The 23313-nt window shown below is 43.8% G+C and overlaps 4 protein-coding genes across 4 annotated transcripts; 1 reads left to right on the top strand and 3 right to left on the bottom strand. All coding sequences in view use genetic code 11, as the record gives it.

Annotated features, from left to right (window-relative positions):
* Nucleotides 1-1321: 1321 nt before the first annotated feature.
* Nucleotides 1322-4062, top strand: EGR_02622 (Fructose-bisphosphate aldolase; the record flags this gene model as incomplete). The annotated part of the gene is made up of 5 exons (XM_024491871.1): nt 1322-1648; nt 2682-2924; nt 3227-3485; nt 3572-3771; nt 3970-4062. 5 exons carry the CDS (start codon nt 1322-1324, stop codon nt 4060-4062), a joined length of 1122 nt encoding a protein of 373 aa, XP_024353686.1.
* Nucleotides 4063-4568: 506 nt separating this feature from the next.
* Nucleotides 4569-5137, bottom strand: EGR_02621 (40S ribosomal protein S18; the record flags this gene model as incomplete). The annotated part of the gene is made up of 2 exons (XM_024491870.1): nt 4569-4644; nt 4764-5137. The coding sequence occupies 2 exons, from the start codon at nt 5135-5137 to the stop codon at nt 4569-4571; spliced, it is 450 nt and encodes a 149-aa protein (XP_024353685.1).
* A 1172-nt stretch (nt 5138-6309) lies between these two features.
* Nucleotides 6310-15381, bottom strand: EGR_02620 (Zinc finger protein 454; the record flags this gene model as incomplete). Its single annotated transcript, XM_024491869.1, has 9 exons — nt 6310-6828; nt 7349-7641; nt 8216-8523; nt 10124-10361; nt 11698-12259; nt 12327-12964; nt 14895-14964; nt 15126-15264; nt 15302-15381. The coding sequence occupies 9 exons, from the start codon at nt 15379-15381 to the stop codon at nt 6310-6312; spliced, it is 2847 nt and encodes a 948-aa protein (XP_024353684.1).
* Nucleotides 15382-20168: 4787 nt separating this feature from the next.
* On the bottom strand, nt 20169-23032 carry EGR_02619 (UDP-glucuronic acid decarboxylase; the record flags this gene model as incomplete). The annotated part of the gene is made up of 9 exons (XM_024491868.1): nt 20169-20380; nt 20615-20777; nt 20853-20972; nt 21015-21136; nt 21205-21264; nt 21337-21441; nt 21533-21713; nt 22822-22902; nt 22976-23032. The coding sequence occupies 9 exons, from the start codon at nt 23030-23032 to the stop codon at nt 20169-20171; spliced, it is 1101 nt and encodes a 366-aa protein (XP_024353683.1).
* Nucleotides 23033-23313: the final 281 nt, after the last annotated feature.

Raw genomic sequence — 23313 nt, 5'->3', positions numbered from 1 at the left:
AATATGTATTGCCAACGTCCAGAAGGGCTCGGCAGCTACTGGCGCGGCCCGGAGGCCAGGCCACCGGGTCGAGGTACAGTGGCGGAGTTTAAAGTGGACTGTTACCAGAACTAAAAGTTAAACAAACAATTAAACCATTACATAGTCACCCTCCGCCTTGGAGCGGCGACCAATCTCATCGACCATCTCAACGTGATCGGTTCTTTCAAAACAAAAACACCCACGAACCAATTGTACCAGTCACCGAATTTGCGTATCGCTCAGACGATGTCTGACCGCAGCGTCACCGAGTTCCATTGCAATTCTACCCGCTCTGGAATTCCTACACTATGATAGTTTCGTCAGTACAAGGTTTTGCTGCCATTCCTACCTCCCAATTTGTTCCCAATTCAGCGCTCCCCAGCTACATATCTAACTGGTCTCTGTTCGCCTGCTCTTCCTCGGTGAACGGATTAGAGGAGGCACATTAACAGTGTCGCTATTGATGAAGGGATCTGGAAGAGAAGTTAATTAAAGTAGAATGAATGACTTTTTGACCTTGGCATATTAGTAGCTTTTCGTAGAAAAATTCGTCCAAAAGTAGCCCCTCGATTTTTAATTCTACCTTCTTTTTATTCCAGTCCAAATGAAAAATTCATCCAATTTTACAGGAGTTACCGCAACCTAATAGAAAACCCGTTCCCGTTCTGTTCAAGCTCAGCGTTTATCACTATTTAGAACTCAAAAATTAGTGCAGTTGCTGAAAATTAACATTCTCAAACTAGCACTTTCATTATGCCTTCGAATTTCAGCCACCCACAGTAGATGCATTCTTTCCGTAACCTTTAATTATGCTGTCCAGTCGACGAAAGCAAAACCTTTTTATTTCTTCTCAATGGATTCATTTACGACTGCCACCATTGTAGCGCCCGAGCTTTCCATCAAGATAGGACAAAGAAATGAGGGAACAGCTTTACTACCGTTGTGCATAAATACAGGGAGACAAATAGCACAGATGACAAGCACGCTACCATGGGGTTGGAGCCATGAGGACTCAAGGAGGCCTTGTGGTCATCTAAGCAAGTACTACACCGCCACTATTTTTAAGGCTCACAAATGCGGCTTCGCAAAGGCGATGAATTTTTAAAGGCTAGATATGAATAAGACAGCATTGAAAACTACTTTTTCGTAAATAAAATTAATTCCTCCTAATAACAAGTTAGATGCATTGGCAACTAAGATGGACTCCGATAAAGCTCCCCAGCATGTCTAGAGGCACTAATCGATACACGTGACCTCCAGCGGTTTGTGCGGTTAAGGTCAGAGGGGGCTAACTGGAAGGATGGTGCTGTGCGATGCAAGCCAAGTGAAAGGCCCAAAGTTCCCTATCTACCTGCCGCAGAACAAGTTGGAGGAGTTGGAGGCGACAGCGAATGCACTAATTATCTGCGGCAAGGGCATTTTGGCCACTGACGAGACGCCGGCCACTTTGGGCGTCCGCTTCTCTTCCATCAACCTTGAGAACACCCCTGAGAACCGCCGAAGGTATAGAGAACTACTCTATGCCACCGACTGCTCCATTAAGAAGTACATCTCTGGCATCATTATGCATCCTGAGTCTCTGAATGAACAGGCCTCTGATGGAAAACCCATGATTGAGTTGATTACCGTAAGCTAAACTGAAGTAGCTAAAATTATTCTCTGATGTTAAGTTCGTCCCTTAGGAAGATGACTAAATTCAGACACTGCTCTTTGGCACTTTTATCGTGTCATAGATTTAGTGAATAAGAATAGGAGGTAGGTTGGCGACTTAAATACCTCAATTTTATGCTACACAGCAGTTTACTCTAGAAAAAGACTAGGACTGGTTTGAAATCAAATGATCCAAATGACCAAGCTCTTATACGTTTTAACGAAAATAAATTCTACTCTCTTTACGTTCTCAAATTATCAAGGGTAGAGATTAGCCTGCTACTGATTCACCAGACAAGGTTTGTTAATAGCTTTATGTTGGTAAAAAGAATAAAAGCGTTTAATTTCAAGGAAATAGTGGTCTAAGTTGCAATTAGAATGAACCAATTTTGACATCTCAAAATGCTGCTTGACATTTGCGAATAAAATAGTTTTACTGGTAAGGATCACAATGGGATGCGAATAGTGAATTACAATCCCACACCATTATTGGTAGCTTCATCTGCACGAATACGAGGTCTGAGAATCCTGAAGCCCTCCAGTCTCGTCCATTTTATGATGTTGTCTAAAGTCCATGTTGACTATGAAGGGATAAATTATTACCCACTGATCGCAAATCGTTATGATAAAGGTTTAGGCTATATGTAGTGGGTCCCAAGGCTAATATAGCCGATTACAGCCATATGATGACCGACGACCTCGCAGAGGCCAATCTCACCAAACCGATGAGTGCTTCGATTTGAACGAAGAACATCTTGCGTGCTACCAGCACTTCTCACATAAGATGACTGCATGAGTTACACCTCCCTGTCAAATCAACATGCTGTACAATGTAATTAAACTCAGTTTTATTCCATTGCCTCATACTTCTGACTTCCACTAGCAGATGAAAATTATTTAATGCAAAATGCACAGGCCGTAGATTCATCCCTTTGCCGAATTTCGTCTATAGAGGTCCTACTCATCTACAATTAAGTAGCAACCTATTTTCATTTTTGTGTCGTTCACAGAATCGGCATATCATTCCGGGCATCAAGGTGAACAGGGAGTTTGTCGTGCTCCCGGGCACTTTTGATGAGTGTACCACGGAGGGCCTAGACGAGCTAGCTCGGCGCTGTGAGGAGTACCGTCGGCGAGGCTGTCGGTTTGCTAAATGGCGCTGTGTCTTCAAGATCTCCGCACCCACACCCTCCCACCTCGCTCTCATTGAAATCGCCAATGTGCTCGCCCGCTACGCCGCGATCAGCCAAGTGGTCAGTCGGTTGATGTGCTTACAGTTAAACCTTAATGTATGCTGAAAGTCAGTCAAAGATCTCAGTCTCCGTTAATACATCGTAAAAGCACGTATAAGTCTGTAACGCTACCCTTCAAAACAACTTAAGCAAATGGTCTTGGGAGTTCTGATTAGGCAAGTCTTGAGTCAAATCTCGAAACTTAAACTTTAAAAAGAACTACGACACCTCGGTGACGGTCTGAACATCCCGCAAAATATCGTTTAAACAGTGGAGTAAGTTTGGCAAATTTGTACTCTTCTAAAACCGCACTTCTCTCACAGGCCGGCTTGGTACCGTTGATTGAGCCAGAGGTGGTTACCGAGGGCAACCACAACATAAAAACTGCACAAAGGGCATACCAAGAGGTTCTCTCCTACGTATTCAAAGCTCTTCAGGACCACCATATTTTCCTGGAGGGCCTTCTCATAGAGACAAACTTTGTTCGCGCCGGACATACCAGCTGCTGCCAGTCTAGCGTCGAGGACAATGCAAAAACTACCCTCGAGGTCCTTCAACGCACAGTGCCGCCAGCGGTCCCTGGTTAGTGCACCCACCACGCACATTTGAACTACGGACAGGTCTTGTGCCGCTTTCTAGCCCATTCATCAAAACTATCTTTCCTTCAGGTATCCTATTCCTATCAGGCGGTCTCTCTGAGAATGACGCGACGCTAAACCTGAACGCAATTAACACGATAGAGAGCAAGAGACCATGGGCTCTGACGTTTAGCTTTGGAAGGGCCATGCACAACGCAGTTCTCACTGCTTGGAAGGGCGTGGACGACAACATCCCCAACGCTCAGTGCGTCCTCATGCGGCTGGCGAGGGTAAGGATCACAAATTAAGCTCTTAACTTGCAATAAGTAACCATGTGCAAAGGTGACGACGAAACCACAATCCCATCAGAATATGGACATAACCTAAGACCGCCAAAGTACAGACCCAAGTATTGAGAAGTGTCCGTAGGAAGACCCCAAATGAGAAACTTACGACAGGCTAAACGCAGAACAATTTTCCACTTTTAGCATAACTCTGAAGCATCCATGGGTCGCTACCGGGGCATGAAGAAATTCCCCACCGGAGACAGATCATTTTACGTTGCCAACTACGCCTATTAACTCATTTACGCTCACCATAAATTTAAACAGCCAAGACAATCCACCCGCCATAAGTTCCAACGAATAAACTCCGTCAAACACAACTCATCAGATGTGACCATTTGATGGGCGAGGTAAAAGTAAAAATTTTTCATTTCAGCAAAACAGCCAAGCTTCAATGGGGTTCTACAAAGTCCCGAGGCGAGCCGAACCAGAAAAATTCTCCGAAAAAATCGCGCGGTGCGCTTACTAGGAAAACCCAAAACCATTTCACAAGAACGGGGCTAATCATTTCTAGGGTACTGAGACCCAAAAGGCAAAATAAACAACTCTTTGGTCTTTTCTTGACCATGGTTGAATATCCCACATTGGAGAAGCCATTTAAAATCACATTATCAAAGCAATGAACCTAAAGATAACTCCAGCGAGTACCTGCAAGAACCTCACTGAATGACTGGATGAAATCACCAATTTCAGCCACGCGGTAACAAGTAAATAGGTCCAAAATGGCACTTTATTACAGAAAATTATTTCTTCTTAGATACACCGACGGTGCGACCGCGACGACCGGTAGTCTTGGTGTGCTGACCACGCACACGGAGACTGTAACAAAAATGCGAAAAAGGTTCTTAGAAGTTGATTTGACTCGAGACCAAACGCACGGCGAAATAGATAGCTAGGACCTCGTCTTGCCATTTAAGTCAAGTACAGGCTAAACGTACCCCCAGTAGTGTCGCAAACCGCGATGAGCACGGATCTTCTTTAAGCGCTCCAAATCCTCACGAAGCTTACTGTCCAAACCCTGAGCGAGGAGCTGTGTGTGCTTGCCATCCTCGATATCCTTTTGCCTGTTGAGGAACCAATCAGGAATCTTATACTGGCGAGGATTGGCCATCACAGTTACGATCTTTTCAATTTCATCCTCGGTCAGTTCACCAGCTCGCTTGCGGACATCGACGTCGGCCTTTTTGCATACAACTGTGGCATAACGACGACCGACACCCTTAATCGCGGTAAGAGCGTAGGCGATTTTTCTTTGGCCATCAATGTTGGTGTTCATTACACGGAGAATGTGCTGGAACTTCTCGGGAAGCATTAAAGCCTTAAAAAGAAACCAAACTAGAAGATCGAATTCGAGCAAACCATCGTTAATCGTGATTCCTCTCGAGAGTGGTTCGCGGCCGAAGCTATTGATTCAAACAAACGAACCTGGCGATTCCATATTGCAAATTTAAACACGGTTTCTTTGGCAACCCAGCTGTCTAATATGATTTTCAATCCTCATTTTTGGTCTTTTTAAGGCGTTTTGCGCTTAAGTTTTATTTTTTGACATCGATCTCACTCAAAAGCATCATTTACTCCCGTTTTAACTTTCGATAATCATATTTTAAAATTTGATTAATTTGACTCACATTGAGAGGTTGTCACCTCTTGCTGACTAAAATTGGCAACGTAGCTAGTCCGTACACATATTGCCGGCATTCGAATGGACTGAGATGCTACTGACATGATGCAAAGTTAACACGGTGGAGCGGAATTACAACTCGTGAAGACCGAAGTAGAGTTCCCCTGTTGTCAATAACAGAGTTGAGTTGTCAAACCAATACAGTCGCATCCATGACTGCAACTCATTGAACAATGCTGTAAGCTTTATCAAGCTAATTATGTAGCGCCTCAGAACTTCCCCACAAGCATTGTTTGCACACACGCCAACTGTTCGTCGTCATACCTTCCCCATCCAACCGACAGCAGGAGTCCCCCCCCCCCCCCAAAGGGATGAATCGCCCCAATGGCACCAATCGCAGACCTATGAGAGCCGTTCTACAACCGACTAACAATGTCCATCCAGAACCACCCATCCCACTCACGACTTGTAGCCGTCTAACAGTAAAACACGGCAAATGGGCGGTGAATTAACCTCAGTATGACCGTACATAAGTCCACCACACACCCGAGCAAGCATAACAATTGAACCTGATGGAAAAAAACGCCGCAAAGTGCACATCGAATCGACTGAAAACCGCACAATAGCGCTTTTATTCGCCAAAATGTTTTATCTAACAGAGTATGCGCTATCCGAACTCATGCTCACTCCACACTCAGTAAACGCGTTCAGTACAAATCGCCAACGAAGTGCACACAACACACGAACACGCGGAGAGAAGCATAAAAAGATGGGATGTAGTAATCGGCTGATCGAGCGAGAGGAAAGGGTGTGATGGAGCATGCATCTATATACACACAATGCGACACGACCGCCGGCAAAAGCTACACATCAGCAGCAATGGAGGAGGCCTCCATCGAAGCATTTGAAGAGGTCACGGCCTCAGACTTGGTTACCACTGCCTGTGAGGGCAGTGTATGTGTCGTCTGGAATGCGGCGGGGGGGTTGACAGCGGCAGCGGTGGCAGTGGTGGCGTAGGGGAAGGCGGGAGTGAGTGATTGCGGAGGGGAGAGAGGTGTGGGAGTCGACGCAGTGCCGATGGGCACCAGCATCGGACCGAACAACTGGGACTCGGAGGAGGAGGGCAGAATGATTGTCGTGGGGTCGGTGGTGCTGGGACTGGCGGTAGCAGCGGGGGAGGTGGAGTAGCAGATCTGGATGGGACCTTGAGGCTGCAAGTGGTGGGGATCGCCAGAAAAGGCAGCAGCCGTGGTAGCAAAGGCTGCCGCTGCCGGCTGTGGCTGTGGATGGATCTGGATTTGCGGTAGAGTGGAGGTGATTGTTGTAGTTGCTGGCACAAGGGCTGTAGTCACGCCGCCGGAAATCGCTGCGGTCCCGTCCACCTAAAGTGATCACATTCACAGATTACCTCCACCGTTACTCTTTAGTTTTTTAAACCCGGAGATTCACCAAAATTAATTAAACAGCATTTTCAAAGTTATGCCCAATTTTTATAGAGGTCAAAACATCGACCTACAATAATACATCCACCTGATTGATAAAATGAAAAAAAGTGACAACAAAGAAAAAGTGACAGTGTAAAATTTTGGCACCATAATAAAATAATCGCAATTTATGAGGGAGTGTTAAGGCAGACCTTATCTAGAATCAAAAGTTCCCATTATGGTGATTTGTACACTAAGTGATTCCGTGATGTTGTTAGGGCAGACAGGAAGCTAACAAATGATTAGTTGGCGGTCTCTTAATGCAATCTAGTAGGAGAAATAAGAGCTTGAGATTAACCTGTCATTGTTTCCATAAAATACAAACTTACCAAACATTACAACAGCTATAAGATTAACGATGGATACAACTACTTGTACAGGTTCTCGTGCATGGGAATTTGCCAAAAAAGTTGCCTACCGTACTGATATAGATGGTTCCATTCGCATCAAAAATGGATGGCGGGGGTTGAGAACAAAAGTCTTCGGAGACGGTGAGACCTGCAGCAGCTGAAGCAACAGCAGGATTTGAAGTGGCAGTGGCCCTGGTGGCCTCCGTGCTGCCCGGCGATGCTACAGCGACACCAGACGTTGAAAGGGGTGTTGAACTCGTTAGGCCTACCCCCTCCCCTCCCCCAGCATCGCGGGACGTCTCCACTGATGAGCTCGTCGATGCCTGAAGTTCACCGTCTTGAGAGAGGAGAGACTCGCTTGCTAAAGTAGACAAAATGGATTAGAGCAGTGCGCCCACGTGCTCCGATGAGGCCTATTGCACGGTTCCAGCCTCACGTTTTCAGTTTCAACTCCAATGCCAATGTAGCGTTGACCGACAGGTCAACAAATCATCATTCATTCTTTTCAAATTTGTGAAAATTTTTGCAAGACAAATAGGCATCTCGATAATTGGTTCCACGTTTATAGGTTGAGAAACTAGGACGATTAGGAATTAGCACCAAGGTTTATGAAAAAAAGCGTAATGGGGAGAAAAATTAGGATAGTTACTAACTGTGAGAAAAACCACTTGAAATAGAGAAATAATTGGAACATCTAAAATTGCGCATCAGAAGGAAAATACGACGGTACAACTATGCGAACTATAATTAAGGCTAGTGCAAAAAAAGTTCTAGAAGAAACAGAAGGGTGGTGACTAGGTACCGAGTAGGGAAAGGAAACAATCTGCTTTCATCCCTGAGACTTACATTCAAAACAAAACAAGAGAGTGAATTCCTTTTCTGCGAAGTAATGAGGACAACAGAAAAGTGATGAGAAAGCCCTGAAACGGACTTACATTCAGGATGGAGGGCTGATTCGCCAGAGCAAACACCGCTACTCTCCTCGGTTCCAACGCTTCCTCCTGCATCCACAGCAAGAACTTTCCTCTGGCCACCTGTTGGTGATGCTTCAGTGGCAGTGGGATTACTAAGATGCTTGACTCGAGTTCCCTGGGAGAGGGTCGCAGTAGCATCAGCGGTGGCAGGAGTAATGGGATCAGTCGTGTGATTCGCCTGTCTCCGATGGCGTCGCGAATTCGCTGAACCACTCGCCGTGCTGTCGCGAAGCGAAAAGCGGAAGGGACGGTCCTCGGAGTGAATGCGACTAAATAGGCATTAGTTTAAGGAAGGTTAAAGAATGATGATTAAACAGGCATTTGTGAATTTTCTTGTTTGCCCTCCGTAAAAAACGGCACGCTAATGCCATTTGGCCATTTAAGAGGATGAATAATGAAAATTACCCTCCTCAAAAGTGATACGCTAGTATGATTAGAAATGAATGAAAGCAAGGTTACTTTTAAGCTAATTGCCACCAAATTCAAATATTCTCTTCAAAGAAGGTCATTTAACAATTCACAGTTGGCTCCAAAAACCACGACTGATTCTTTATCAGGTAGAAAAGTTGCGTATATAAAATGACGATCTTTGAAAATCTCCCACAAAAATTACCATACAGCGTAATTACCTTCGATACACGAATCATTAGGCACTGAAAAGTACAATTTATGCCACATGACATTGGCTTGAACGAAAGGGTCCTGCTACTGTTACTTAGTGAACTGATTCATCGTATTCGGTTTCACACACGCATGCGCGCATTGAACTGGGAAGTATAGATCAGACCGAGGTGGTGTTCTCAACGAACTTCTGGGGACATTTTGCAATACGGATCACACGGTCCTAATACAACAGTCTGCGACATTTCCCGCTTCCTATAACAAATCAATTTCCGAAGAATCACGGCCTTTCAAGAAAACCAACTTAAAAGACGCGGTAATGGAATAGTATGAAGGATTGCATTTGAGGGAAAAGGAACGAGTAAATTGGGTTTTCACTCAGCTAAGAGGGGAGGAAATCGGGCAGCACCGTGCTGTATGTCGATGCAAAAGCAGAAAAGAAGTCCAAATACATTGCTGAGACGCATACCACTTCGTTTTAATTGGTATGATGGGATTTAATTCACACTTTTCAAAGCCAGAATGGATCCTTGGTATGAACGAATTTTAATGCAGAGACATTTGTGGAGAACTTTTGGATATCTGCACCTGTGTTAGCACAGATTGGTAATGAATGAGGCCATTTGAACAAAAACTCAATCACCCTTCGAAGGCACTTCTTCAAAATCGAAAAAGAGACTTACTTCTTTGAGGGGATTTTGTTGGTATTACCAAAAAAGGGGTTTCCCCAGGAAGAGATGAAAACTTGCCTATCAGTTGCTGCAACAGATGCTTAGCAATGAATGATCTTCTAAATGAGGGAAAGACAAAGAAATCCAACCGTAAGTGGATCGGAAGACCACTACGAAAGCACTTTGTTTGCACCTTCCAAAACTTGAATGAACGCTTTAAAGAATTGAGATAGTGGAAAGGAGTTGCCAAATAACTTTCATCTATATTTCTCTTTGTACTAGTAACTCATAGACTGTGCTATTCAGCAAGGGACTAAATAAGGCATCCAACTAGGCCTCAAAGCACGTTTCAAGCAATAAAAAAGGTTTACAGTTTTGCATAGACATCAGTCGAACACAAATTTCTGACTTACTTAAAAGGTCTAGAAAAGTAAAAAACGGCTGATAATAGAAATGGAACTTTTATGGAGCCGGCGATCCACATTGATGGCACAATTTGCACTGAGTTACACTCAAGTATTCCACAAAACCCAACCATTGGTGATCAGAAAGGCCTTAGAAGAAGTCGGAGACTTACATGTGAGTAGAGAGGTGGTGAGGCTGGCTGAAGCGACGATCGCAGACGTGGCAGCGGTAAGGCTTCTCACCGGTGTGCACGCGCATGTGGACGACGAGACGGGCTGCGCGAGGGAAGCCCTTGGAGCACACCGTACACACGTAGGGTCGCTCCCCCGTGTGCCGCTTCACGTGTTCGTTGTAGACAGCAGGCTGAGAAAAGGTCTTTGTGCACACCGAGCACCTGTACGGACGCTCACCTAAACAGGTGAAGATAAACGTTTAATTCTTCTACACCTAACGAAACCCCCCTAGTCCTTCGGAATAAAGAAGGGTTAGAGGCAAAAAGTAGTAGAAAGATATTAGATTCACTAGCATATTTCACTACGCCGGCTTTGTCAATCACTTAATCCGTCTGAACTCAGACAACTTTGACGGATAGAACCCAAGGGTACATGACTTCCGTTTCTGATTTGGATTGACACAATAACACACTACTCTATGCCGATCGAGCCAGGAGGATGACCATGGATTCGATCTCCTCAGCCTCTTGAATGAGCATAAGGCACTTCCAGATCCTTAAGTCTTAAAACGTCGCCTGAGATGATTCAGATGCCAAATATATGAATTCGATGTAGAATTCATTTAAGCAGAACACTAATGAGAAAACCAATTTTTACATGATGAATTACCGTGTAAAAATGATAGATAGCTACCCATCGTGGGGTAAGTGCACACATTTTAACAAACACTCCATTTTCCGTAAACAAATTACTTGAAGTGATGAATAGATTGACTCATATCAAAATAAAAGTGGGTATCTGGTAAGTCAGCGGCAGTAAGCCACTGAGGTCTTGGCTCCAGTGCAACGCACCAAAAAACTGCAGCTGACCCAAAAGGTGATCACAAGGTTAAGAAACTACATTATGAACGTGACCTCTTCAGCATTCCGCTACAAAATAAACAAAGACTATATCCGTTTCAAACGGCTGATAATCGGCTGTGCCAGCAATCAAAATCCCAAAATTGTAAGAAAACAACACATCCTGGGAAATTGAATAATGAGTAACCTGTGAATAAATAAGAGTACTTATGAGAAGATAGTCAGATTCATGTGTTTGGATGAGATTTGCTTGTTTTGTAGCATTGGGTTAGCTACTTCGAGGGTGAAACGCCTGAATAATGCAGTTCTGAAAAAACTTTCTTTTATGACAGATGGATATTTGACCATCGTCAACTACTTAGACATTGTCGCACAAGTACGTGCCAGCACAACTACACATATGACACGTGATTACCTGTAAACTCAACGGAACGTTGGATAAACCGCTGTGAAATAGCCTCAAGTGCATTAAGGTTAAGGTTGTATTAAACAGCTTTCAACAATTCGGCGAGTGACCATGGTGGCTATGTTCATTTACATATTCAAAATCGTGTAGATTTGAATGCGTAGAGATAAAAAGCGACTACACAGACGGTGCATAACTGACTTTTGCCGTAAAGGACTAATCCACGGATCAGCGAAATAAGTCATCAATTTTGGCCAGAAGTCAGACGTACATATGCTGTGATGTAAGATAATTAGTTGCAACTAACCAGTATGGATGCGTTTATGGCGATTCATATTAGGCCAGTCATTGAAGAGGCGACCACAGAAGCAGCACTGATAGGGCTTCTCCCCCGTGTGAATCCGCTTGTGCTTCTCCAAGTAGCGCAACACCCTAAACTCCTTGCCGCAATGCATGCACTGATAGGGGCCGCTGCCAGCAGTCCCACCACCACTACCACTACCGCTATCACCCTCATTCCCCGAGGTTGCCTTCATTACCACCACAGCTGCCGGTGTCGCTGCCACTACAGCTGTCGTCGTGGCGGAGGTAGCAGCGATAGGAGCAGCGGAGATGGGGACAACGATGTTATCAGTGGACGTTGTTGTGGAGGCGGGTGGTGAGGAGGGCAGGGGCTCAGTGGGAGCTGCAGCGGCTGTGGCAGAGAGGAAATTGAGTGGGGTGTTGGCAGAAGCACCGAAATCCGCGGCTACGGTGGTGGTGGTGGTGGAAGGAGCGCCGAAGATGGCGGGAGGTTCATCGACACCCACTCGAGCCAAACATGCCACCGGGTCCGGTTTCATATCCACGCATTCGAGGCCAGCAGCAGTCTGAGGTGAGGGAGAGAGTAGATTAGCTGCGGCTCCTTGTGGGAGGAATAGTGTCTGCTTAACTCACAAGAATGTGGCCATTGGGAGCGCAAGCGGAATTAGAGGAAACGGCACCAGCGGTCGTGGTTATGAGCGGAGGACAGGGATCGCACGAGCCGTCAGGTTTTGAGGACGTCGGCGGTGGTTGTAAGGCAGAGGGATCAGAGGGCCGAGGGGTGGTCTGCAGAGGCATGATGACTGGTTGTGCGGTGGAGACGGGAGCAATGGGAGTGACTTGAGATGGTGGTGGCCCTAGCGTGCCTACCACAGCACCAGTTGTAGTGCCTCCATGGGGACTGGTTATCGTCACCAGTGTTGCTGCCCGTTGACTCACAGCTGAACGGGACAGAATTTCGTCCGTCAACCTATGCCGACAAACGTCAGATGCCACCGAAGGCAGAAGTTCACCACAGAACCGGAGGGTGGTAGGGACAAACTTAGTCCGTCCTACGGACACACGCTGAACTGATAGGCGTGGACGCGCACATGCGTACGCACGCACGCAATACCAACGCTGAAGTGAATCAATAGACGCACAAGTCCGTGGCCAATCCTCCCGCGAAGGGCAGACACGCGCGTGCCTGTCCGCGCTGGGAAAAGGCCAGACAGGCAAAAGATGAGGAGAATTAACGGGCGAGGGCACTCTAGCTCTGCTCCTGCCGCCTCCTGACACGCAATTCATGGCAGCGTTTCTAGCACAGGGAACGACTGCCTCAGGGTCTCAACGGCCACACGTCCTAACTCAAAATGAGTAGTTACCTTACGGGGTGACAATAAGTTGCTCTTGAAAGGGTGCACACGACAGAAATAAAACACGTTGATGAAATTTCAAGGGCGAAATAGATGCCTTCTGCATAAATAAGCCAATCGGGAGCGCTTGGATGCTTGCCAATGGCGGAAAGCTGCTAATGAAAATGGGGTTTGAAAAACGTCTGCTTTAAACATCCACTACATGGGGAAGAATGTGGTTTCACAACTTAACATATATCACGTAAGCAAAACTTTGATAAGCTTTCGTGCAATTTCGTCAGTTAGTGTATGTGATACATGACAGAAATCGATCCTATGAGCAGGTCCTGGGTAAGGTAATATTCAAGCATCAAATGTGCCATCAAACGATACAAGGATGACAAGGTATAGATCGGGTAGGACATACATTTATGCTGATTTTCAGCAGGTAGATGTGGCAAGACTGACTGCTAGTGAGACTGACGCTTTGATATAAAGGTAGGTAGTGATGTGTTGATGTTTATTTCAATTTTCTGAAAAAGTATTCAATCATATCACAGTCGCCACACCGACTGTGAACGGTGCTAATTGTTCCGCCAGCATTTCCAGACTTCTAGTTATATTCTATTAAACTAGTGTAACCCGTAGATCCTCGCCTTTTAAAGTGCTTTCAGAGCTCTATATTGGTAGTAGCACGAAGAGACATTTCCCTTATTGACAACCTGCCGTGCTCTCGAAGGGGTAATACTTATACTTCACATCTTGACAGATAGTTTGGCCAAAACGCGAAAGTTGGTGTCCAAAAAATGCACTGGGTGCAGGGATGGAGCAAAAACGCCAAATCCTAATACTGTAAGCTTTCAGCACTTTTTCTTCACAAAATGCGAAAATAATAAGTTTAAAAGGGGTAAGGTATGGAGTCAGGGGACCCAAATTGTCCGTCTGTCAGGAAGCAACGAAATTTCCACCAGAAAAATGATCAACAAACAAAATTCTGAAGTTGCGGAAAGTTAAGGTGTAACTTGAATACGATAGGCTGACGCTAAGAGGAAGAACCAGTGGAAAGGGTGGTAGTGGCTGGGACGGTGAAAAAACTAAAAACTCAGCCGTATAATTTATTTAAATTGAATGAGTTTGGTTTTGTGCAAGCGCTTTTGCAAAATATAAGTGACTATAGGACATCACTCAGACTTCAACAGTGCATTCAAGTGGGGTCTACTAACCATATTCATTAGTCTGATAAGCCAATAAGATGAGTTTTTAACTTTAGAAGCTGAAACATATTTCCTGCGGTGGAATTAAGCATACTTTAAACTTTTACCTCAGAATTGGTTTCAACAAGTTTAACTTACTAATGTGTAGGTTAAAACAGGATGATGCTCAAAACAGGAGCAAAAATATGCACAGTTTCAACTAAATTAACATTATAATACTACACTGCCCCACGGTGTTCGGCAAATAACACCACAAATTACAAACACTGCAAGCTATAGCATACGAGGTAAACGATTGCAAATAGGTTACGGACGCGAAGAAAAATGAGGAAACCAAAACTCTAGGAAAATGCTAGACCCATATCAATTTACGCATTATATCAAGAAAACGTATACTAATTTTGAAGTTAAAAAGTTACAGGTAGCGGAAACATGCACTACTACGTTTGCTAGATCTGTATGTTCACGTGGACGTAAATCTTAGGCATTTTTATTACAGGAAGGTTGTCTAGAGTGCAAAAAATTCAAATAGTACGAGAAAAGAGACCTCTAGGTTATTAAAATGCCCGATTTAGTAAATAAGGAAATTAAATAAACTGCGCCAAACACAGATATCGATGCGCACAAAAATGATAAGCAGTGATGAGACCTACCAAACTGATTGAGTTGGGGGAAAAATGGAATCGCAGCGTAGCTAGCTGAAGTGACGGTGCGCCTGGGGAACTGCAAAAGAGTAAAAGTAGGTCATGTAAATCTAAGCATAAAAGTGATCGACCAAATTGTGCTGAGCTAAGGAGTATTTATGAGCTATTCAGTTGAATTAACAGGCAATGGTAAATTTAAAGAAACTCCGCAAAGTAAGTGAACAATAACATCGTGCATACCGCTTCTCCAGATGCCAAAAATGGATTATCAGATACAAGTTCCTCGGAAATTAAAGGAGCCCCAACGAACGACTGAGCACCTTGAACACCAAAATTCTTGGCTGGTATGGTTGTACCAACACATTGCTCTTGCCGCAATCTATTAAATAAAAATAAGCGAAATAAATCGCGCAGACCTTGATGACAGTGTGTCAGTGATGCGCTGCTGTAAAATCGAAGACTCCTTCAGCGCAGCCGTGAGCTTAGGGGTGCTCATTTTGGGAACTAGATTTGTAGCCTCTCTCAACTAGAAATTTTAATTGGGAATTATTCGCCTTACGAGGCGCTCAAAAACCGAATCCGCGTCCAGCATTGGCGCACAGAACAGGTCCTAACGATTGGTTGACCTAAAGTAGTTGAAAAAAGCTGACGACCCCAGGTTTATATAATCAAACAAAATCGAAAAAAATAATTGCCTATAGAAGAGGCAAAAATTTGCCTTACTTAAGGGCCTTGCTAGCCGTTTACAATAAAATGTCTATAAAGCTGCGGTGAGAAATAATTTAAAGACATTCACACTTGGTAGCATCATTTGTAGGCCTTTGTAGCAGTAGGAGTTTGAATTGCTCCTAGATTTTGATAAGCAGCAAATAAAAGTACCACAGATGAATTGCATTTCAAAGCATTTATGTAACCAATATTCTGCATGCTTGTGCCGTGTAAATTTCGATAAATTTGCATCAAGTTCCTGGATTTTTGTTTACAATTTGGTTGATAAATTATTTGTTCATGAAATAAGGCCTGATTATTTTTGGCCTTTGTAGTCAACCTTGTAGGCGTAAGAAACCATAACGGCATAGAAGAAGGCTAAACGTTAACGTGCACAAAGACTAGGAGGCTACAGAATGGTGGTGAACACTAAAGTATCAAGCGGTATAAAAGGATCTGTAGTCACAGAATGTTCCATCCCATTGAGCTGAAGTGAAACTGCTGCCAATCTATTACACAGTAGCCCTTTGGTTGTGTAAGGTGCAAAAATGCCGATTTTGCGGTGTTTTTAAAGAATTTGTACTAATATGTTTAGGAGAACATTAATAGCATGTAGGTGAGGTGGATAGATACATTACTAACGTACGGGAAATTCGGAAGACTACTAGAATGATCCCGAGGATATGTCTTGGCGTAAAAGTACACGCCTCGTCTAATGTAGTGGTCGCGTAGTTCAACACCCAGCTAGATAAACTCTCAAATACAATTATACTGCCCCAAGTAGGAGCTAAATCGATATTGCACCAACGGTATCACATCTAGCCGAAGTTTTCTGAAATCCTAATAAAGCACAGTAATGTGGATGAACAGTTTTAGATGTCGTACGAAAGGGCTGGGAAAACCAACACTTACGATCTTTTGACCATGCCACCAACACGGAAGTACGCCTCCAGGGACTGATTTTCGGTTTGTGTAAAACTGAAAAGCGTTTCGTTAAATAATTGTCTTTCTCTTTTGAGCGTTGTCAGCAGAGCTTCCCTTGGTCATTCTTTGGCTCTGACCTCAACGGAACTTCATCTTTGTCGGAGATAACGAATTCACATCATAGGGAGACCTAAGCTTTCCTCAGTAACACTTGCCTTAAAAATTCATGAAGAGGATGTTATGCTCTTAAACCGTCTAAAAGCAATTCATTGAGATTGACTTCAATCCATCAGAATCTGATCTTTCTCTGTAAGCAGGCAATGCACAAAACTCCCAATAGCGCATTTACCAAGTGTAGACACCGTTTTAGCACTTCTCCAGTGAGTCCCGCCAGGTTCGGTCTTCCACTGTAGGCAGCTTCATTATGTGAGGCTTAGATTAGGTAGTCAGCCGACCAAATTGGACTTCTGCGTCATATGGATTGGGCTCACTTACAATTGCCAATAATGTAGTGATCCAGGTCATCCCTAATGGCATGATAGAGTCTGCTGGCATGAAATGCATGACACGTGATGCACCGGTCTTGTATCAGTCAGCCGGTTAACTGTTAGTCTCTCTAGGTCAAAAGTCACATTTAAAGTACCCACCACGTAAATGCTATGTGAAATATGTAAACTCACCACAATGCCATAAAGTGATAGGTGATTAAACCGCCTCTTGGAACTTTCCGTATCTCGTGCTACACTAATTCATTTCTTCTAGGCATCATTATTTGATGTCAAAAGTTCGCATATTACTTTCTTTCACTTTGCTTTAAAGACTTAATATTTGCTTGGTGTTTGTAAAAACCAAGTTTCCATACGACACACCGATACGAATGAGTTCCAAGTAAGATTCTTGATATGTATACAAATTTAATAGGGCATTGTAGTGTCCCGAGACTTCCCTGAAGACGAAAAAAGGCACTACATAAGGAAACGAGGCTACTGGCGTGACCTGGAGAGCAGGCCACCTGGCGAAGGTGCAGTGGCGGCGTCCCTAATTGGCTCGTTACCAAAACCTAGAGTTAAAAAAAAATTAACATGGTGCATAGCACCTCTATTCTCTCAAGCGTCCTTCACGGTGCTCCTCGCGGCCAACCTTTTGTGTGGGCTGTCACAACGTGGTCGGTGCTGTAAAGAAAACACCCACAAACCAACCACGCCAGTTAACGGACAACGTGACAACTGACTGTCACGCCACTGATCCCTATTGGCATTTCCATTGAATGGGGCGTATTGTCCTCCCTAGAAGTTGGATTGGAGGAAGGGGAATATGCATGCCATCTCGTATGCTCATACTTAGTCGTAGGAACGCTGGTCTAAAAGCACTTACATAAGAAAGGACCGGATTTAGCACAGTTCTGTGGAGGTGGGGTTTCGCGTCCATACCTCCTCACCTCTTTATTCTCACCTCAGCGCTGCCCTGCCATATCAAACTATCGGAATTTTATGCAGCTAGTGGAGAGTTGAAGGAAATATCGCGTGCTCACCTGATTCACATCTTCCAACAGGTTCGGTAGGCAGCTCCATAACGAGCTTTTCCAGATGATTCACGACAAACGCCGATTCTGTTATTAATGACTCAACTGCTGCACACAGGACTGGGGTAGTTGCCGATGGTAGACGTCATTTTTAACCCTTCTATTCGGATTTGCCAAAGATTCGACCCACCTTCTTCTGCCAAGTTAAGGTTTATCAGTCATCAGTAGAAATCGGAACAGCTGTCCATTAGGATCAGGTTCGCTTTCCACTGCACTTAATGTACCGCCCCAAGACTTTTTTGAAGACGAAAGGAGACACAATACTTGGGCAAAAAAGGCGTTGTCGACGGATTGAAGGGCTTGGGGATTAATGGCATGACCCGGTCGCCCGGCGAAGGTACAATGGTCGAGCCTTAAGTGACCTGTTACCAAAATCGAGACTCAAGCAAATAATTTAGGTCGCACAATATTTCCAAAAGGATTTTTGGAAAGACCGATACACCCTTTTTTAGTTTTGTATATTCTTCACAAGTAGACAAATTTGTGCTGCAGTGCACCGACGGTCAAATGACCTTTAAAAAGATTTTTTCTAAAAATTGGTGCCTAAAATTACAAGGTTAATGCAAATAAATTAGTCTACATTCTATAAAATGTCTCATTATCTTAAATCTTGATTCTACTTTTATGCCGTAGAAATACCAAGAGCTTGCAGCACATTCCGCTGCAATGAGCTCCACAGATTCGAGCTAAGTGATTTATTGTTATTTATTCAAAAAAGCTGCCCACTTAGACACCCTCACCATTGTAAACTGATATTTGTTATATAAACCTTAACCACATACACATTTCATTCTCCCGAGATCACACTTCCGTTTTGAAGGTACCACTTTCCGGCCACGCTTGTAGCCTCCCATACACTCCCGACGCTAATAACGAAAAAAAAATTATGCCGACAGACCTCATCACCCGCTTGGAGATGACCTGGACCACTACACTGTTGCAATCTGTAAGAGAACCCAATCAAAGTGAAAAAGAGGTCCGATTTCGTCGGCTGGTTACCCAACCTAAAACTCACATAATGAAGCTGCCTACAGTGGAAGGCAGAACCTGACGAGACACATTGGAGAAGGGCTAAAACGGTGTCTACGCTTGGTCAATGACTTATTTGGAGTTCTATGCAGTGACTACGGAGTGAAACCAGGTTCCAATGGTTTGAAATCGACCTCCAGGATATGCTTGCTGCATATCCCCGAGGGCAACCATCTGTGCCAGCCTAGGAACATGACACCCTCATCCTAATTTTGTTTTTAGGCAAATATTAAGAGGAAAAGCGGTTGGTAAATAGCATGCGCTCACTCTAGACCGCTCTTCACCCTTCAGCACTGTCTTCCAAATCAACCCCTGTCCGATTCAGTTCGCCTTGCAGATGATGAGAGATTCGAGAATCCCGACCAGACCTACAGCACGTACTACCACTAATAAAGCAGACACCATTCTTCTCGATGATGCAAATTCATAGCATCAGCTTCGTGTAGATTTGCCTGCGTGGGCCTTTTAGTCTCCATGGTTTATAACGTACTCTTAGAGCTACAGAACAGTAATTTCCCAACGACGTTACATTAGCCTCTCAATTGATTTGTATAAGCCAGTGCATTTGTAAAAAAGGCATTAATAAGGTTTTTTTCATAAAAACAAGCACAAATTGAGCTCGCAAATGACATGCAATCCAGAGACAGTTTTAAATGAAGCCACTCGACCCGTTTGCTTAGGCAAACTATAACTTCATACTGAAAGACACGAAGAGCATGCATATGGTGAGAAGGGGTTGTCAGTACGCTAGCTTTAATTCATAAATTTGTATGAAGCAAATGTGGTTAAAATTCCTTGAGCAAAAAGTATCTAAAACCAAAAATTATTTATTCACGGAAAGGCGTGATGGAAAAGAAGCAAACGAAAAAATTTAAGTAGGGTTTCATTCTCCAGAAATACAAGTTAGAAATAAGCCGAACCCTGAGGATCGGTAGGTCTGATTGTCACCATTTGAAAAAAAATAGCTTGTAAAAACAGAGCCGTCGATTGAACGTACACATGATGGCTCAAGTCAATAGTAAATGAAGTAATCAGGCGAACTAGTTTCCATGCAAAAGGTACTGTTCTGAACGGTGGAAAGTAGAGCTATTGTGGAGGGATTCACGAAATGCCTTAACGGTTAGCCGAAGACCCTCCCAGAGCTGCACTTTTGGCTCCCAACCTAGGAGGTTCTTGGCTCTCGCTATGTCCGGTTTCCGTCGTTTTGGATCGTCCACAGCTTCCGGACACTTAACCACCTTCGAAGAGCTTTCTGAATGAAAAGATAGCAACAAAATTGAACAATGAAAAGCTTCACAGCACGACGCATTTTATCACAAAGTGATTTTGTTTAAAGAAAGGAAAAGTGCAAAAAATCTTTTATCCAAAAAATAGTAAGCCCATAAAGCTCATTTTAAGCAGAATAAAAAAGCTTGATTGGTTTAACTACATCTAGAGTTAACATAACTAGGGAAAAGTCACGTCAAAAAAAGGAGAGTAAACACACCAGTGAGATTCTTGACAATGTCAGCCAATTCCTGAATTCTAAATTCATGAGGGTTGCCCAAGTTGACGGGATCAGTGACATTTGAGTTCATGAGGCGGATCAAACCATCAACCAGATCAGACACATACATAAAAGAACGCGTGAAACTGCCATCGCCATAAAGCTGGAGGATGGAGAAGAATAAATTAGTAGAGAAGCGCATGTTCAGTAGGTTTGGTTATTGACGATGAAAGCTCACACAAATATCCTGATTGGAGAGGGCCTGCAAAATGAAGTTACTGACAACTCGACCATCGTGAAACTGCATGCGTGGACCGTAGGTATTAAAAATGCGAGCCACACGAATAGGTACACCCTCCTATGAAAAATAACATGACGTATATTAACTCTTCCCGCTTACCCTTCGGAGGTATGCATAGGCAAGAGATTCCGCGGCCCTCTTACCCTCGTCGTAGCAGGAGCGAAGACCGTTGGGGTTCACGTTCCCCCAGTAGGACTCTGACTGTGGATGCGCCATAGGATCTGTCAAAAAACAATGGATTGGTGAAGCTCATCGGAGTCATAAAGGGTGGGCTAAACAGCAAGATTACCACCGTAGACTTCGGAGGATGAGGCAAAAAGAAACGTGGCCCCGGCTCGCCGAGCTAACCCTGAATCAAAAAGTGGTTAGAATGAAAGAAAGACGTCCACTTCTAGTCAAGAGTAACATTGAAATGACAAACCAAGGAGATTAATGGATCCAAGTAGATTGGCTTTCAGCGTTTTAATCGGATTTGTCATGTAGTTTGGTGGCGAGGCTGGAGATGCCAAATGGTAGATTTCATCAGCTAAAGAACACAAAAAATATAAAATAAATAATTTAAATGGATATGTAAAGAGGCAGTAGGTTGAAGACTTTATTACGCCATCTAAACAAACCTTCTAGGTAAATTGGATTGGAAACATCGTGCTGGATGAATGCGAAATGAGGATGCCCATTCCACTGCTCAATATTTTGCCTGTCTCCAGTGAAAAAGTTATCAAGAACGGTTACGAAATGTCCCTGATGCATGAGTCTGTCGACCAAATGCGAACCCACAAATCCAGCTCCACCAGCGACCTAATAGTTGAGGCAATTTTATGCTAAAATATTTAACAAACTCACAATAATGCGCTTCTTTTTGCGTTTAATAACAATCCTAAAGTCTTCTTGATTTGATCGCGATGCTAGCTTTCTGAGACCACGCTTCCGGACCGGGTGATTACCAAAACTTGGGTCCTTGGGTTGATTAGTTGCTGCGCCATTTCTAAAGTTGTGCAACAAAGAAAATGACCACTTTTCGCTAGTATTTATGCGTCCATTCACCGATAAATCAAGCTGCCCCGGAAGTCTAAAGAATGCTGGATGTTTGACCGGTGAAAGGTTCGGCCTGAAATATTTTCGAAATATTACGAGGGCACCTTGACCTAGTAAAGAATAAAGACGGCAAACCCATGACGATTATGCCCAAAACTATTAGCTTTTGGACAAAACGCATAATTTGATTTCAGTGGGTTGGGCGTAAACGCCTCGGATATCAGCATAAACGAAATGTTGTATTGCGTTCCGAGGTTAGTGTAGCCTATTTTGTAAAGGCACCATAAGTTAGCCTTGAAAATATAGTCAGTACAAAAGAGCATTACAGATTAGCATATTTTGTCTCGATAAAAGATTCTGGTATCTACGCAGGATCCTACGTTTCTACTTTGGTTCATTACCTTTCAAAATTGGTGGTTTTGGTGTTAAGTAAGACTTATAACCATAATAGGGCTGGGTGAAATAAGAGGTAAATTTCTGTTGGTCATGGTAACGTCTTCGAAGTTGCTTGTTTTACCTGTACTTAAGATGGTTTGGTCTGTGCTTATTCCTTCTTATCTCTCACTTATAATTAGGTGAGGAAAGTACTGCTAGGTTATTAATAGGGTGGACTTGGTGGTGTATTTACAGGCAGTATTTGATTATCATGCTTTTCCTTTTATGGAAAATCCACTGCTTTCAAAACAACTCCCAAACCTAAAAAGGCTTATTTTTGTGATTTTTGCGAGCATGCTTAACACCTGTGACAATATTTTTAGAAATATTTGCAATTTACCATATCCACTTAGGTATGCTGAAAAAGCTAATGAAACATTTTTGCAGCCCCCTGATACTTGGTATGATATTTGGACAGAAAAAACGTATGGCGTACAATAGTGTGGCGCCCCGAGACTTCCCCGGGCAGAACACACATATTCGACATAGAGGGGTCAGGGCCCTGAAGGCCAGCACACTGGGCGAGGTGCGAAGGCCAAGTTAAAAGTGGCTCTTCACCAAAACCACGACTTAAACAACCCACGTATTACAGTACAGTCCAGGGCCACTGGCATAGCTTGGCTGCCAGCCCACCCGTCGATGTACATTGGCGGAGCTTCTGAGTTGTCCGTTACGTCACTGTACTATGCTTTTAATAAATATAATATGGCAGTCGCTTCACATTAATTGCTCGCTAAAGGGAGGGTAAAACACCTATATTTATCTAGAATAATATTCACAGCAAGATGCACTGGAAAGTACATAAATTATAAACTCCTAGCTTCCCCTAATAAAAAAGTTCGGCTAAAGCACCGGAGTTCTTTCTCCTGCGAACTCCATTTTATGCTTGGATTTTGAGACAAATGAGTGACAATATGAGCCAGTGATG

Source organism: Echinococcus granulosus (assembly GCF_000524195.1).
Source record: "Echinococcus granulosus chromosome Unknown EG_S00012, whole genome shotgun sequence".
Classification (NCBI taxonomy): Eukaryota; Metazoa; Platyhelminthes; class Cestoda; order Cyclophyllidea; family Taeniidae; genus Echinococcus; species Echinococcus granulosus.
This window is presented reverse-complemented; position numbering and strand designations above follow the sequence as displayed.